The sequence below is a fragment of the Sinocyclocheilus rhinocerous genome, unplaced genomic scaffold, assembly GCF_001515625.1.
Source record: "Sinocyclocheilus rhinocerous isolate Xijiao unplaced genomic scaffold, SAMN03320098_v1.1 scaffold1351, whole genome shotgun sequence".
NCBI lineage: Eukaryota > Metazoa > Chordata > Actinopteri > Cypriniformes > Cyprinidae > Sinocyclocheilus > Sinocyclocheilus rhinocerous.
The window spans coordinates 225349-243751 of record NW_015654494.1 but is presented as its reverse complement, the minus strand read 5'-3'; the positions used below and the strand labels follow the sequence as shown (position 1 = coordinate 243751).

General features: G+C 36.7%; 2 protein-coding genes and 1 pseudogene across 2 annotated transcripts in view; 2 read left to right on the top strand and 1 right to left on the bottom strand.

The window, feature by feature from the left end:
- uhrf1 (ubiquitin-like with PHD and ring finger domains 1) overlaps positions 1-4951 on the bottom strand; it is a 20534-nt gene extending 15583 nt beyond the window's left edge. Inside the window, exons 1-3 of the mRNA XM_016523816.1 lie at positions 4854-4951; positions 2474-2636; positions 785-1045 (exon numbers count right to left, since the gene is read on the bottom strand). Of these exons, the coding sequence (XP_016379302.1) occupies positions 785-1045; positions 2474-2626 (414 nt within the window). The 5' untranslated portion in view covers positions 2627-2636; positions 4854-4951. The remainder of the gene's footprint in view (positions 1-784; positions 1046-2473; positions 2637-4853) is intronic.
- A 1905-nt stretch (positions 4952-6856) lies between these two features.
- On the top strand, positions 6857-8602 carry LOC107717159 (TIR domain-containing adapter molecule 1-like; annotated as a pseudogene).
- Positions 8603-9333: 731 nt separating this feature from the next.
- timm44 (translocase of inner mitochondrial membrane 44 homolog (yeast)) lies at positions 9334-18209 on the top strand. Its single transcript, XM_016523828.1, has 12 exons — positions 9334-9341; positions 9423-9596; positions 9684-9764; positions 12127-12276; positions 12416-12552; positions 13171-13256; positions 13608-13700; positions 15536-15660; positions 15748-15798; positions 15888-15977; positions 16170-16280; positions 17557-18209. Exons 2-12 carry the CDS (start codon positions 9432-9434, stop codon positions 17674-17676), a joined length of 1209 nt encoding a protein of 402 aa, XP_016379314.1. The 5' UTR covers positions 9334-9341; positions 9423-9431; the 3' UTR covers positions 17677-18209.
- The last annotated feature ends 194 nt before the right edge of the window (positions 18210-18403 follow it).

Below are 18403 nucleotides of genomic sequence, written 5' to 3'. Positions count from 1 at the left end.
ATTGAGGACCTACAATAATGTACAGTATTTGAAAAATAATGTGTTTTTTGAACATTAAAGCATGTCAACATATTCTGTTACACCAAATACACAAAATAATGATCTTTAAAAAAGCATCATATGACCCCTTTAAGAGCCTAGTGTAACAAAATATAATTATTTGAATAACTATGTTTAAAGAATTATAAAACGGATAGTTCCGGTCCTTGATTCTGATTGGCTGAGCCACGTTCGAAGCTGTTGTAAATTACAAACATACACCTTTGTTTACTTCTGTGTGTTGCTCGGCAACCACTTTGTTGGAACTACAACTGTTTCTGAGGAACTACATTGTTTGGTGGAAGAATACTGTTTTTATTAATATCATTACACTTTATTTGCTCTGTTTTATTTTGTGTGTTGCTCGGCAACCACTTTGTTGCAACCACAACTGTTTCTGAGGAGCTACATTGTTTGGTGGAAGAATACTGTTTTTATTAATATCATTACACTTTATTTGCTCCGTTTTATTTTGTGAAACCTTACTACGTATATGGAATAACCGTTTTATAAAAGCAATTCGCATCGTGCCAAACAACGCCCCTTAGCTGTTATAAATTAACTGTAAACCACGGCTTCTTGGGGCTTATTGCTTTATTAATAATTTCAGTATACAAGAGACAAACTTGAGGCCAACGAGACATTTATAGTGGAATTAACACAATTTTTTAATTTGAGTTGTCATGACAATTTACACAAGAACGATTTCATGAGCTTCCAATAAGGTTTTATCGCAGTTTCTCACCTTGTAAAAGCCAAAGCCAGGGTCGATGAGATCCGGCGTGTCAGTCTGGCCCGAGGTCCCGGCGCCTTGGCCGTCGCTCTCACCGTGAGTGGAGCTCTTATCGGACTCGCTCTGGGCCGATCCGCAGCCGGAGTCAGAGTCGGACAGCTCTGCCTCTTTGTCCTTCGGCAGCGGCGCCGACGTGAGCTTTTGACGCACCAGAAGTTGCACGATGTCGTTTAACCCAACATTATAGTCGAAGATTGTGTGGCCGTCTTCCATCTATGATGCCCAAACAAGACATTTAACGTTAAAGGATTAGTTCACTTCCAGAATAAAACATTTCCTGATAATTTACATCCAAGATGTTCATGCCGTTCTTTATTCAGTCGCCAAGAACTTAAGTTTTTTTTTAGGAAAACATTCCAGGATTTTTCTCCATATAGTGGACTTCCATGGTGGCCAACGATTTAAAGGTCCAAAATGCAGTTTCAATGGTCTCTACAAGCCGAGGAATAAGGGTCTTATCTAACAAAACGATCGGTCATTATCTTAAAAATATATATATTTATACACTTTAACCACAAATGCTCGGCTAGCATTAGCTCTGCGTCATTATTAGGTGATATTGGAAAGGTCGCACGTGACGTAGGCAGAAGTACCGACTAGGCCTGTCAAAAAAAAAATTCTAATTGAATATTCGTCGAATTTAAAATAAAAATTCACATTCCACATTCGTATTTTAGGTGTGCGTTAAGGAGGCAGCCTTATCAGTGGCGCACGAGATGCGATGACGATGTAAGTGTGGTTGCATTTTAATGTTTTTGTTAACCTATCCAGTTGAGCCACTAGATGCGGCGCTGCTGCGTTGTTCATTACAAATATTGCAGAAAAAGAGAACATCAATGCAGAGAAGATCTTGTATACATCAAAACTGAAACCAAGCCGTTCACATAGAACACATATTCCGTGCATTTTCTAGAGGGAAAGCTATTCTTCACCATAACTGAAATTATGCATTTTAAATTTGAACATAATTTTAATTTTAATAATAAGTACAAAATTCTAATTTAGTTTTCCAGCCATTTTGACAGCCCCAGTACCGACCCATTGTTTACAAAGCGAACATGTGAAAAAAGTCATTGCTCTTTACTAAAAAGGTAAAACAACGATGTCAGATGATTTTAAAGTTGGAGGAGAAAATTAGGAGTTTTTAACCGAAGTACAAAGACGAAGAACTAACCATGCGTGACCTTTCCAACCGGATTACGTAATGCGTTAAGACGCGCATCGCAGAGCAAGCCGAGCATTTGTGGTTAAAAAGTGGATAATTTCTTTATTATTTTTCAGAAAATGACAGATCGTTTCGCTAGATAAGACCCTTATTCCTCGTCTGGGATCATGTAGAGCCCTTTGAAGCTGCATTGAATCGTTGGCCACCATTGAAGTCCACTACATAGACAAAAATCCTGAAATGTTTTCCTCAAAAAAAAAAATAAACTTAAGTTCTTGGCGACTGAAGAAAGAACGACATGAACATCTTGGATGACATGGGGGTGAGCAACATATCAGGAAATGTTTATTCTAGAAGTGAACTTATCCTTTAAAACAACAATACACAAAATAATGCTTCATTTGTTGCTACCCAACCAATTTCTAACAGATAAAACCAATCCCTGTCCACTTTACGGAAATAAAACGCCACGTCACCTGTTTGCCCCTGTAAAAGAGTCGCTGCCTCTCAGCTTCGACATTGAAGAGCTCGGCGATCTTCACACGTAGCTCGTCCACCTTGGTGAGCTTGGACAGGGAGTCCACCCGATGGGTCTCCTTGCCATCCATAGTGCGCACCTGGATCCACATGGCGGCAAACCTGCAACGAGCGACGTCAGCGAGTGAGATTATTTCCCGCCTTGCTTTTTATAGTTCAGTCTATGGCTCTGAGCCAAGAGCTTCAAGCAGCAGGAAAAAGGTGTTTGTTTCACAGTGACGTGAGTGACACGGGCAGCTTTTTCCTCGTTCGTCTCCTCCGGCACTTTTAGGGTCGATACTCCGAGAAGCTGCTTTAAAGCGATCCGTTTCTTACGACTTTATGTAGAGTTACATTACCTTTACAAAAAAAGGTGTTAGCACGATACAGTGATGCTACCGAATGTCAAAACCCAAGGTACTTTCATTTCCAAGCATTTCCACACCAATTTTTTTTAATTTGTTTTCCAATTTATGATCAATTAGGCCTAATAGGTTTTCAATGAATGTCCGAACATGGTGTATGCATTTATCATTGTACTAAATGATTACAATATTTAAATAAAATGACATTACAAAGGCACACCAAACAATACTAACGTAAAACATGGTTTTACCAAGGTATATGCCTGAAAAATGTGGTTTTACCAAGGTACATGCTCAAGAAATGCAGTTTTACCATGGTATATGCCCAAAAAATATGGTTTTACCATGGCCCATGCCCAAAAAAATATGGTTTTACCATGGCCCATGCCCAAAAAATATGGTATTACCAAAGTACAGGCCAAAAAACATGGCTTTACCATGGTAGATGCACAAAAACATGGCTTTACCATGGTAGATGCACAAAAACAAGGCTTTACCATGGGGCATGCCCAAAAAACATGATATTACCGAGGTACGTGCCCAAAAAACATAGCATTACCAAGGTACGTGCCCAAAAAAACCATGGTATCACCATTCTACCCGTCTAGATCCAATTTCAAATTGGCGTGAGAGCTTATTATCCATTCCTAGGGGTGAGATAGTATATAAATGGAGTTAAAAAAAGGCCTTGTTGACATCTCTGCTCTACAAACCACGCCTGTTATTGGCGGAAATAGACGGAAACGCCCCCTAACGTCATTTAATGGTAGTGCATTGAATGAAATAACATCAGTCTTTAATGTTGTCGAGTTTAAGCCAACAACAGGAAGTTGAAATGGGGGTTGTACTTAATAAATTAGTATATTTGGAGTTTATTTGTAGAAATCAATCAGTTTAAACCAGAATTAACGCAAATCGTGTTCATTTAATTAAGGGGTTGTGCGCTGGTTATGATGTGGGTGGTGTTGTATCAAAAACAGACACTTAAATGTCAAATATAAACTAGGAGTAACTTAAAATTAAAACCAATTGAGTAAAACAGCTAAACATTTATCATTTTAATTAAGTAAAATCAGTGTAAGTAACGCTAACCCATTCTGAACTCCTGCATTACTCCAGTTACACCTTCACAAACACTTTCCTGTCTCCCATGGGCTTGTTTTGAACTGTTGTGCACAAATATGCGTATTTATTTCAGTCTGCCAGACCTTGATAACACACATTTTAGCGGATTTAATAGCAAAAATCGTATTAACCTCACAATTAAACTTCATTTAAGGGCATGGGGCTGATATAAAAATTAATTTAAAGACAGAAAGTGAAAGAAATATTTGAAAAGCGCTAAATATGACCTAACTGTTAACATGCACAAGATAAATATGCACATTTATTAATATTTACACAGTAAAATAAGGCGCGTACGCATGGTTTTATAGACAATACCTTTAAAGACCAACCGAAACTGATTTTAAAAACGGCTCTTTACCTGTAATCTTCCTCTTGAGAAAAACCAATTGAGTAAAACAGCTAAACATTTATCATTTTAATTAAGTAAAATCAGTGTAAGTAACGCTAACCCATTCTGAACTCCTGCATTACTCCAGTTACACCTTCACAAACACTTTCCTGTCTCCCATGGGCTTGTTTTGAACTGTTGTGCACAAATATGCGTATTTATTTCAGTCTGCCAGACCTTGATAACACACATTTTAGCGGATTTAATAGCAAAAATCGTATTAACCTCACAATTAGACTTCATTTAAGGGCATGGGGCTGATATAAAAATTAATTTAAAGACAGAAAGTGAAAGAAAGAAATATTTGAAAAGCGCTAAATATGACGTAACTGTTAACATGCACAAGATAAATATGCACATTTATTAATATTTACACAGTAAAATAAGGCGCGTACGCATGGTTTTATAGACAATACCTTTAAAGACCAACCGAAACTGATTTTAAAAACGGCTCTTTACCTGTAATCTTCCTCTTGAGAACAGAAGACGTGGTTTTAATTCAATTAAAGCGCTAAAAGTGTGAAAATATTGCACTTTTGTTACAGTTCAACCCTGCCGCGAAACGCACTGGAACTGGGGCTCAAATCAATAGAAGTGTTCAACAACGTGTTTCCCCTCCTGCCGCGGGCACAGCGCGTCGCTGATTGGCGGAGCGGAATTCTGAGCCGCTCGCTGATTGGTCGAGCCGCGCGTCACTCACGAGCGTTGCCGGAGCTTAGGCTGAGCGCGCGAAACCCTGCTCTCGTTATCGCACATGCTTGGCTCCTCGGCTCTTCTGAAATCTCGCGAAATTTGGCGGTGTATTATATAATAAAAGCACACGTTAAATGATTCGCTCATTTTTAATTAATATATAATCAACATTTAATTTCTAATTGTTTATTAAATTTACAAATAAAATAAAATATTTCAATATATAGTCAACGTCAAGTAATAAGCAAACAGTAAATTTATTAAATTAATGATATAAACTTTTTTTCTTAATGTTAAATCCTAATGTTATATAGTTTGAGAACTAAAAAAAACTAAAAATTTCACTGTTATTTTCTAATGGTAATATATATTTTTTATTTAGCAAAATGTACCCTAAACTAATTGCAGTAGCACATGGAATATGCAGTATGAAAGACTACAGTTATTTAAATAAAAAATTAAAACAATGGTCAAGTAAACAACGAGTCCTATTTATTTTTAAATTGATGCTAAACAACGTAAAGGAAAATTCACAAGATCAACAGGTACGTAGTTCTTATTCAAAACTTTTCCTAGTCAATTTTACTGCCATCTTCTGGTCATCTGAAACGACGAAGTCCTACAGAAGTCCACATTTTTTTACCTTCTTCCGCATTACAAGGGAAAGCAGTCTTTAAAACACCCATGTGTCACTTAATGTTTTAGATATAAAACAGCCGGTACCATAAGCCACTTTATGTTTGATAATCAGTCCATTTCTACAGGTTCGCCGTTTCTTCTGTGGAAAAAGTCTGTTTCTGTTTCCCAGTTCCTGCTTCTGGATGAATGCAGAGCTATTACAAAGGTTAAGACGTCGAGCTAGGTGGGCGTGGCTTCAGCAACCTGCTCCCGCCTCTTTGCCCATTTTCGATTATCCGGGAGTGACGCGCAGTGACGCGCTGCCAAGATGGCGACGGCAGCCTCCGCCCACTTTTGAGCTTCAAAAACGCTCTTCGGAAATCTACGGGTGACGTCACGGACACTACGTCCATGTTTTTATACAGTCTATGGGTAAGACACACGTTCTTTTGTGTTTCTTTATCATATTTATCAAATACATTGAGTGATGTAGTATTTACCTATTAATTATTTGGTGAACGTCACGTCTGACTGTTATTTAGACTATGCTGTTTGAAGACAGCAACTAATAAGTCGTTAAACACTTATTTGGGATTATTTTCAAGTCTTGATATTGTATGTTATTATTCATACGCCGTTTTTTATATGATCTAGTCAATTAACCCAGCTTACAGGGAGCGTTCTCAGAACTTTGGCTAACGTTCTGGTAAGGTTCTCTTAAAGTTATGAACTAAAGTTCTTCTTGTAAGGTTAATGGAACACCTGTTCAAAGTTATCTGGTAATAATGTTCTCAACACGTTAGCGCAACAATTTTATTGATGCATTGTTCATGGAATGATGTAAACAAAATGGTTTCTAAAACATTTCAGTTGGATTTTTATTCTGATGTCTGATAGTCTGATATTTTGAAATGTTACTACTCGTTTCAGAATGTTCAGAGAACATTCAGAAATAGTGTTTTAAAAACTTGTTAGCAAAACGTTCATAGAATATATTTTGCTAGCTTGGGAAATATCACAATTAATATTGAAATAGACTTCACTTTGTCTTTCAGCATTCAGGAGCTCACACTCATCTAAGTGACTTCGGATTGAATGGAATGGCTTGAACATGTCATATGAGAGCACATATTCACATATGATAGCCCGTATTTGCGTAAACAATGGCAGACGATGGAGCAGAGCTCGTGGATCAAGGATTCGCGAATCTCGCCAAGGCATTTGAGATCATTTCCCAGGCTGGTCAGGATCGATGGGTCAGCCTGACGTTCAAAATGGTCCACACACGGGCTGAGGAAACGGTGAATGCCATGTGCTTGATTCTCCTTAAGAGGATTGGAGAGGCGCACGCTAAGCTAACGGCTAACAGCGACAGCAGCATTGAAAAATACTTAGCCAAAATGGTCAAAATGCACGGAGAATGTGTGAACCGTAGCCACATTGGTGGTTTTAAGTCAACAGACGCCAATATTGGTGGTTTTAAGTCAACACATGCCAATATGTTATTGGATATCGCAAGAATTTTTGCCGTTTTGGTGCAGGAGAGATTGTGCGACAAGTCGCTATGAGATCAAGCGTACCGCAAAGCTCTTGCGTCGAGCAGCATGGCTGGTTTGCTATCTTTAGACGTCGAGGAGGAAGTAAAGCAAGTCTGCGGGCCTGACGTTATCAATAAATCTAGCACTGAACTTCCTACCGAAACGTACAATTTGACGTCGCTAGGTCGAAACAATGGCCCTCCATCATCTCAGCAATCAAGCTCACATTACAGTATCGAAATTAGCTTGCCAACTGCTACAGAATCCAATATGGAAGAATCAAAGCCGATGAGTCTACGAACACCAACAGATGGTGAAACTACAACCAATCAAGACCAACTATGACATATTTGCGCAAAGAACCAGCTACCGACAGCGGAAGTTAATGACGCGGCAAAGTCGAAGCAGTGTCTAGACCGCAATGGAAGCTCCCAACTTGTGACATCCAAAAACACGAATCTCAATTTTTCGTCCGCCCCAAACGATGGCGACAAACTTCGAGCTCAACCACTAAACGCTAACGATCACAAACCGACAACTCAACCTATCAGTTTTAGCTCTCCAGAACCTAGTCAAAGCGACGTAGAAGAAACGTTTTACGACTTTGTGATCCTGCATGAAGCTGAAGACGCGGACGAGGCGCAAAGACTCAAGGACAAACTTGAACGTATAATTTCTGGAGTTGGTGCAACGTTTTCCGACGACTTCGCACAACCAGGAATGTCAACGTTGCGATGTATGGAGGACGCCCTCGAGAATTCGGTGTTCACGCTGCTGCTGCTCACCCAGAACTTCAACTCCAACCACAGCGTGACCAGCGCCGATTCAGCGATCGTGAATTCGCTGGAAAACCACCACAAAATGAACTCCGTAATTCCGCTGCTACCTCGCAAGAATTGTTTGTTGCGCAAAAGTTTTCCGTTGGTGCTTCAGACGAAGGTCCCTCTCGATGAAAGCAGAAGAATGTTCGAACACAACGCCCAAAAGGCCATCGCACCGGGAAAAGTAGCAAGTCAAAAGAAGATTTGGATGATCAAACAGCATCGTAAGAAACTAGTCGAGGAACAGAAGAGACTACAAGAGGAGAACGCCATAAATGTGGAGCTGCGACGAGAGATGGAAAAATTAGCGCGACTGAGACAAGAAAGCGAAACGCAGCAAAATAACATGTTTTATCCGCCATCTGTACCAATGCATCCATCTCCGTCACATGGAGCAATGCATCCGCAACACGGCGCATGGCAGCAGCAACAACCGTCGTACATCCACATCGAGAACGCACAAAACGTTATGATCGGAAGTCACTCAACGATGAATATTGACCATGCTAAAAACTCGGCTGATGAGTTTGATTTTTAAACCTGGTGTTTTAAGTGTGTTTTCACTAAAATAGGTGTTGTGAGAAATCATGGGTTTCAGGGAATGAAAACTTATTTTAGCCAATCAGAACACTCTCTACCTGTCAATCTTTTTAAATGCTCAGGTTAGTTGACATCTGGTTGGCTGATGTGTTTTTGGGGGCGGGGTTGGGAGAAGGCCTGACAATCAACCACAACTACCAACTAAAAAAGAAAAGAAAAAACAAGACATAGTGTTTCATATCATTGTAATAATTCAACATTAGGGCTGTATGTATGTTTTATGGTGGTTTATAGTTCTCTATTATTATTATTATTAATATTTTTTGTGGTACTTTGAGTCTAAGCTTAATTTCCATGTTCAACAATTCATATATTCATTATAATTAGGTTTTGCTTTAAAAATTGTAAAGTTGACAGAAATGAAAAACGTCAACTGAAAGCAAAATGTCTATTGTGTTACTGTAAGGAAAAAAAATAATAAAATCATTGCCATATGACAGCAAGGAATATGTTTACACTTTTTTTTCCGTTGTATTATTTGCAATAATACAACAGTTAGTTTTCTAATGACAAAACTGATAAATTATTCTGTATTACTGTGCTTGAGGGGAAATATCTGAATAAAAATAAGCTTAATTGGTGTCTGTCTTTCTCTCTATCTATAAATATGCAATTCATAATTAGTAAAATTGTAATACACATGTTACAGACGTGTGTGTGTGTCTGCTACGGCGCAGGTGAGTGTCGCACATCATTCGTTTTTTGGGGGAGATTGTGATTTTACAGCATTTTTTTTTTTACATGTATGTCATCTGCAGGCAAGGTTTATGTCCTCCGGTGGCGGTCGGAAAGGCTTCCTTGGAGAGTTTCTGGACAATCTCAAGCAGGAACTGACCAAGAGCAAGGAGATGAATGAGAACATCAAGAAGTTTCGCGAGGAGGCCAAAAAACTAGAGGAATCGGAAGCCCTCAAGCAAGCCAGGAGGAAATATGTACGATTTTATGTCTAATGTGATTCTGAAATAGCCAAACATGCCATTTCTCTAGTGTGAAATTGTGTTTTTGTGGGTGTCTTCCAGAAAACCATCGAGTCCGAAACAGTTAAAACTTCTGAAGTGTTGAAGAAAACACTCGGGACGATATCAGAGACGGTGAAGGAGGTGAGTGTAATTAACGCTGATTTTTGGCCGTTCTTGACGTGCAATTTCTCTCATTTCAGAGCACATTTATATTTATGTATTCATTAGCTAAATGTGCAGCGATTTGCATAAGTGCTGAACGTTATGTTTCTGCAGAGTGTTTGTGCTGCAGTATTGCCATGTTCTGCGAAGGATTAGGCTACGTTGCAAAATAATCTGTTGGATTTTGTTCTGATTTTATGTGGAAAACACATTTATTATTTAAGGCAAAACCATTGTTTATTTTCATGCATTGGTCAATTCAGTGTCAATTCACTGAGATACTATCATAGATTTTATTAATATTTTAAAGTTTAGTTTTTATGTTTAGAAGTTCTGTTTATTTTAATTTTAGCTAAATGTTTAATAATTTTGTGTGTTGTTTTTGTAATTTCAGTATTTTTTAATATATGTCTACATAGTTTTTCTTTATTTTTATTTTAGTTTCAGTACATAAATTTGGTTTGGCAACTAGCTGAAATTTTTGTTTTATTTCCACTAACAAAACTGATTTTTAATGGATTTAATTTTACCGCCAATTTTATATTAACATAACTATATTAACCCTCAGGCAGTTTTGAGATATGGGGCCCGTTCTTCGTAGTCGCTGATTACATCCGAGATGAAATGTCACATCCAAGATTATATCATCGCGCTAATCAGGATCTGGCTAATTCGGTTCTTCGAACGCAGCTGTTGTTGATGATTAGTATGGCTGGATTGAGTTATCTGAGATAATTGCGCGTAGCTGTCACCACTCAAATTAATGCACGACTCTACATTATCTGTATAGCATGTGTGTAAGACTCAAATACAATTATGAAGTAATAATTTTATGACGAATAAATATTTCAGTGAGTAAAACTGACTGTCTATAGTATTAAAGACTACATAATTTGATTGTCTTTAAATTAATTTTTAAATTATTATTATTGTCCCCTGGATCAGTAGGATACTCTTATAATGTAATAAAGTATCGGTGGTAGCGGACAGATTTTAAGTATCAATTCTGCTTAAAAAGATGCGATCTAATCCTGTTTACATGAAATAAGCTGCTCCTTAGCAGGTTTAAGCTTACGGACCTGTTGCTATGACAGCAACTCCGGGATGAGCTTCGAAAGAACCAAACAATCCAAGATCATGCCAAATCGTCAACAATCAAATCCAGCTAACTGAATTAGCGACGTACGAAGAACGGGCCCCTGGTCTGTTTTGCTTCCATAACATGTTTTCTTTCAGATTTTCAGGTTTCAGGAAAACATACAAATTGTTTATTTTGCTGGACTTTGTCTATTTGCATCTGTTGATTTCAATTGCAATGCAAATCTTAAAAAGCAATTTTCTCAAAATGAGTTTTTTCCTCCATTTCAGTAGCACTTACAAGCACCAAATTTTACAGCATTATTCCTATCTATATTCTGAAGGTTTTTACTGTGGGGTTTGTTCATATATCATTTGCACGGTTTATTGCTGCACTATTTGCCTCTGTAGATTTCAATTACAATATATTATATTGAAAGTTGATTTCTTCAAAATTAGTTTTTTCTCCACTTCAGTAGCACTTACATGCACCAAATTTTACAGCATTATTCCTATCTATATTCTGAAGGTTTTAACTGTGGGGTTTGTTCATATATCATTTGCATGGTTTGTTGCTGCACTATTTGTAGATTTCAATTACAATATATTATCTTGAAAGGTGATTTCTTCAAAAATGAGTTTTTTCTCAACTTCAGCAGCACTTACATGCACCAAGTTTTACAGTTTTATTCCCATTTGTATTCTGAACATTTTTACTGTTTTTTTTTTATATATAAATATCATTCACCTGTTTTTTTACATTTTATTCCTAAAAACATGACTTTTTTTCTGTCTATTGACAGTATTTTTCAGATTTTTTGGAGTGATAAAAGATATATCCAAAATCCCTTCTGTAAAAACCTTTGACTCTAATATGTCAACAAAGTGAAACACAAATTTTGAACCTGGCTTTACAGATTTCTGCTCTGGAAATGTTTGCAAATTAGTGTCATATTTAATTAGATAATGCCTCATGTGTATATCTAAACAAAATATTTTAGAAAACTTGTAATACCAAAAAATATTGCAATTCTTAATCTAATCAATCAACTGGGAAGTACTGTGATATTTTTTTGGTTAATTTTTTACCCTATTCATTTGGGGTGTCTTGTCTTAAACTGAAGTGATTTGCATAACTGCTCAGTGTTGTTGTCATTCAATGCATGTTGTGTTATTTTAACATTCTGCAAAGCGTTATATTTGTAATACATTTATAAAATATTTTAGGAGCTGATTCATGCTGATTGTGTGCATTTCTCCTCAGGGTTTGGAAGAGGTCGGACGCTCAGACATCGGAAAGAAAATCAAAGAAGGCATGGAGGAAGCGGCCAAATCCGCCAAACAGTCGGCGGAGACGGTGTCTAAAGGTGGAGAAAAACTTGGAAAGACCGGAGCCTTTCGGGCGATATCACAGGTCCGTATCATGATATTGAGTTTTCACATCATAGAAATGCTGATGATGTTATAGGCTATGAATTTCTTGCGTGTATGTTGTGAAAGTGGCATATGAATGAACTGAATAGCTCAATAGTTTCAACTCTTGTTGTCCTCAGGGTGTGGAGAGCGTCAAGAAGGAGATCGGTGACCTCGGACAGATCGGCCCGTACCGGCCGCCCACCAGACTGAGGAAGAGGAGCGATTTCTCATCGAAGGCAGGAGGCGCAGAAGCCAAAGTCTTTGAGGCCAACGAGTAGGTCACATCTCAAGGGCTAATATTATGAAGAATGTATATTGTTGCATATTGCAAAGAAAAATAACTTTTATTTTTTTGTATGTTGGGCTGCATAATATTCATTGTCCAGTATACCAGATAAAATATCAAAAAATATTTAGTAGTTACTATTAATATTTAGTTATGCTATTGTAAATGATATCACTACACGACAAATTATTTTGACGTCTAAAATATAGAAAATATGATATACTTGATGCACTAAAATAATTAAATATACTAAAAACATACATAAAAAATATTTTGTTGATTTTGATTATTTCCATTGTCCTCATTTGTAAGTCGCTTTGGATAAAAGCGTCTACTAAATGTAATGTAAATGTAAAACATATGCTTACCATTGATATACTAAAATAACGAAAACTAAAACTGAAATAAAACTAATAAAAAGATACATGCATGTATATATTTAAGAAAAAATATGTTACGTTTATATATTAAATACATTTATATATATTATAAATTATATGAATATAAATATATACATGTAAATACATTTTAAAAAATTGTTTTTAATATATACTGCATGTGTGTGTTTTCCAAGATTGTTTCAGTGTGCTTTTCTTTATTTTAAAGGGAGGCGATGGGTGTCGTGCTGCACAAGGACTCTAAATGGTATCAGCAGTGGAAGGACTTCAAGGACAACAATGTTGTTTTTAACAGTGAGTTTGACTGAAATGCTCATGTGTGATCAATAGATGGCGCTGTGCTGCAGGGATCTGCTGTATGTTCACAGCTGCTCTGTTCAGGAGCGGCTCTGGATGTTAGCTGTGTTGAAGAGTTCACTGCATCAATTAGAGGCTCGTTAAGCGCAGTGATAATGAGACTCAGTAACGAGCAGCCGCAGCCCGTCGGCTCAGAGACTGTTTTCCCTTCACGAACGAATGCTGCGTGTTGCCCGAAGCATGTTGTGACACATTTGTTTTAGCGTCAGATTGTTGCTCTGAGAGAACGACTCACAATATGTGCCATGTTATTATCCTGAGTCATTTCATGAGCTGTCCTCCTCCCAGGGTTCTTTGAGATGAAGATGAAGTACGACGAGAGTGACAACGCCTTAATCAGAGCGTCCCGCGCCGTCACTGACAAAATGACTGACATCATCGGTAAAAACACCACTGCATTTCTGCTTAGCTTTACTGATAGATAGATAGATAGATAGATGATTGACAGATAGATAGATGATAGATAGATAGACAGACAGACAGATAGATAGATAGATAGATAGATAGATGATTGACAGATAGATAGATAGATAAATAGATATGGATGGATAGACAGATTGATAAACGGATAGATAGATAGATGATTGACATAGATAGATAGACAGACAGATAGATATGGATGGATAGACAGTTAGATTGATAAACGGATAGATAGATAGATGATTGACAGATAGATAGATAGATGATAGATAGATAGATAGATAGATATGGATGGATAGACAGTTAGATTGATAAACGGATAGATAGATAGATAGATATGGATGGATAGACAGATTGATAAATGGATAGATAGATAGATAGATATGGATGGATAGACAGTTAGATTGATAAACGGATAGATAGATAGATATGGATGGATAGACAGATTGATAAATGGATAGATAGATATGGATGGATAGACAGATTGATAAATGGATAGATAGATATGGATGGATAGACAGATTGATAAATGGATAGATAGATATGGATGGATAGACAGATTGATAAATGGATAGATAGATATGGATGGATAGACAGATTGATAAATGGATAGATAGATATGGATGGATAGACAGATTGATAAATGGATAGATAGATATGGATGGATAGACAGATTGATAAATGGATAGATAGATATGGATGGATAGACAGATTGATAAATGGATAGATAGATATGGATGGATAGACAGATTGATAAATGGATAGATAGATATGGATGGATAGACAGATTGATAAATGGATAGATAGATATGGATGGATAGACAGATTGATAAATGGATAGATAGATATGGATGGATAGACAGATTGATAAATGGATAGATAGATATGGATGGATAGACAGATTGATAAATGGATAGATAGATATGGATGGATAGACAGATTGATAAATGGATAGATAGATATGGATGGATAGACAGATTGATAAATGGATAGATAGATATGGATGGATAGACAGATTGATAAATGGATAGATAGATATGGATGGATAGACAGATTGATAAATGGATAGATAGATATGGATGGATAGACAGATTGATAAATGGATAGATAGATATGGATGGATAGACAGATTGATAAATGGATAGATAGATATGGATGGATAGACAGATTGATAAATGGATAGATAGATATGGATGGATAGACAGATTGATAAATGGATAGATAGATATGGATGGATAGACAGATTGATAAATGGATAGATAGATATGGATGGATAGACAGATTGATAAATGGATAGATAGATATGGATGGATAGACAGATTGATAAATGGATAGATAGATATGGATGGATAGACAGATTGATAAATGGATAGATAGATATGGATGGATAGACAGATTGATAAATGGATAGATAGATATGGATGGATAGACAGATTGATAAATGGATAGATAGATATGGATGGATAGACAGATTGATAAATGGATAGATAGATATGGATGGATAGACAGATTGATAAATGGATAGATAGATATGGATGGATAGACAGATTGATAAATGGATAGATAGATATGGATGGATAGACAGATTGATAAATGGATAGATAGATATGGATGGATAGACAGATTGATAAATGGATAGATAGATATGGATGGATAGACAGTTAGATTGATAAACGGATAGATAGATAGATAGATAGATAGATAGCAGTTTGGCTAATAATAACAGATAACAGGTGGCTAGATTGACGGATAGATGGACAATCAGATGAATCATCGTAAGTGTTCTCTGCTCTTAGGCGGCTTGTTCTCTAAAACCGAGATGTCTGAGGTTCTGACCGAGATCCTGAAGGTGGATCCGAACTTCGACAAGGACTCGTTCCTGAAGCAGTGCGAGCGGGACATCATTCCCAACATCCTCGAGGTGAGACCCCGAACCCCCAGCATGCTTTGCTCTTGAACCCCGAAAAACTGAAGGCAAGCAAAAGCTGAACATTCGCTCTGTTTGCAGGCCATGATCCAGGGAGAGCTGGACGTCCTGAAGGACTGGTGCTACGAGGCCGTAAGTGTCCCGCAAACCACCTCTGCTGTCACAGATTCTGGTGTAAAGTTGATGGTCTAACGCTGGTTTTTCACTGGTTTTGCTTGCAGACGTACAGTCAGCTGGCTCACCCCATCCAGCAGGCCAAAGCCATGGGTCTCCAGTTCCACTCCAAGATCCTGGACATTGATAACATTGACGTAAGAACCATCGGAAAGACGCATAACATCCATCTGCTGCATGCTAATGGCCCAGTAACTCCATCAGAGCGTCCTGATGGACGTATAATTCAGAATAATGGGATATCGGAGCGTTTGAATTTCATTATAGCATCATCGTTGTCTTCTCCAGATGTATAAAGTAACTCGTTTCGGTTGTTTTTTTCGCTGTAGTTGGCGATGGGGAAGATGATGGAGCAAGGTCCCGTTCTCATCATCACCTTCCAGGCTCAGCTGGTGATGGTCATCCGTAACGTGAAGGGTGAAGTGGTGGAGGGCGACCCGGTGAGTGAGCGCTAGCATTAGCGATGACGTTAGCCGTTAGCGCTAGTGAATCACCTCTGGAGCCGCCGTGGCTGGGCAGTTCGCAAAAGCCGCCGGATATAAATCTGCTCAAAGGCCAAATGTAAATACACACCAGGGATGTTTCTGCGTTAGGAGTTTGTAGTTAATTTTCGCCGTCCAGTGCCCTCGAGTCGCTGAGTTCAGACAGTCGTGGATATTAGAAATGCTGTTTTATTTCACACGGCTGAAGTAGCGGTCATGTGTTTGAATAAATCTGAACATTTAAAAGTTCATTTTTAGTTTATACATAAAGATTCTCCTGCAAAATGTCTGATTCTCATTAGCTGTTGGGTGAATCTCATGTCCAGGTCATATTAAACCCTAAAATCAAAAGGGAAAAAAAATACAAGATATATTTTTTATGTAATAAAATTAAATATTTTTGGAAAATTTGCCGTTTTATTTTGTTACATATCTATCTATCTATCTATCTATATATATATACTAAATATTTAAAAATTCAATTAAACATGTCTATATATTAAATGTGAATTTAATATTAATTGTTATTGTTTTTCAATAAAAAAATAAAAATTATATAAAAAATTACTTAAATACATAGAAAATATTTAAATATTTATTTTATATAAAAATATTTATTTTAGATAGCTATATAATATGATAATAATATTAATAGAAATAATAATATTATTATTAATATCATTATTCACCCCACAAAAATCTAAAGAAAAAAATATTTTGCCTAAAAAAATCTGTTTATAGAACCATTAAGAATTATATCATTAATTTATTTATATTAATTAATTTATATTATTTTTATTATGGATAGATATGATTAAGCATCTTCCCCCATAATTCTAATTAAACACAATTACTATATGAATTATTCCTTTAATATTAATTGTATTTTTGAAAATCAATTTTAATTTATTATATTATTTATATATTCTGACTAATTTGAAAAAAAAAAAATCGTAATAATTAATGTTAATCAAAAATTTAAATGTAACAATTAAATAAGTAATTGTACCACAGTGATTAATTAAACAAAAGTCTGTATTGAGAGTAATCTAAATTATGAAATTTTTTACATTTATATTTAAAATAAAAATGTTATGTTTTTAAAATTTAAAATCTTAATGCAAAAAAAAAAATCGTAATTTTACTAAAACAGAATACAAATATTTTGATTTTGTAACGAAAAATGTAAGTTTTCATGAAATTCACACATTCGTTGCATTTGTGCATTCCACAGGAAAAGGTTCTCAGGATGATGTACGTTTGGGCGTTGTGTCGAGATCAGGACGAGTTGAACCCTTACGCCGCCTGGAGACTCTTAGACATCTCCGCTTCCAGCACTGAGCAAATCCTGTAAACAACGGCTTCCTCAATGGGGACACGAGGGGAGGGATCGGGATCGGGGGCGTGGCTCAACTGGGGGCGGAGCCACACACATTGGCTTGTTTTACATAACTCCGCCCCTAGCGGTTTCTTCCAGAGCTCTACCACGAACCGCAGGGTTGTTCGCGATGAGCCAAAATGGCCGACGGTTGGACTCAACGCCATTGGACCGAATCCCCATCAGTCTGAAAGACTAAGAGACTCGTTTTTGTTTGTGCGTATTGTCCGTTTACCTGTTCTGGAATGAACATGTGAAGTCGAGTGGTTATCAAGTGCCATTCTACCAAGCTATCAATAACAATGTGGAAGAATAATAATTATAATAAAAGTACTTAATTTCTATTGTATTGTATCTGAATATAACTAAACCTCCCCAGGCATCTTAAACCGAGATACGGTCTGGAATTGTTGCGACAATGGTTGATGTCTATTTATTAAAGATTTGGTCCAGGTTATGTAGTTTTATCAATTACAGATTGTATCTTTAAGATCGGCCTTAACGTTTTCTTCTTTCGGAGTGTTTCAATTTGTTAAAATTTTATTTTGTGTTTGACTGTAAAAAAAAAAAAAAAAAAATATATATATATATTTGTTGTTTGTCTTAATAATGTGGGCAAATTAAAAATACAGTGGTTAAATAAAAAAAAAAAATTATATTGCTCTGTTTTAAAAAAGGTTATAAAAAATGTCAATAATTATCG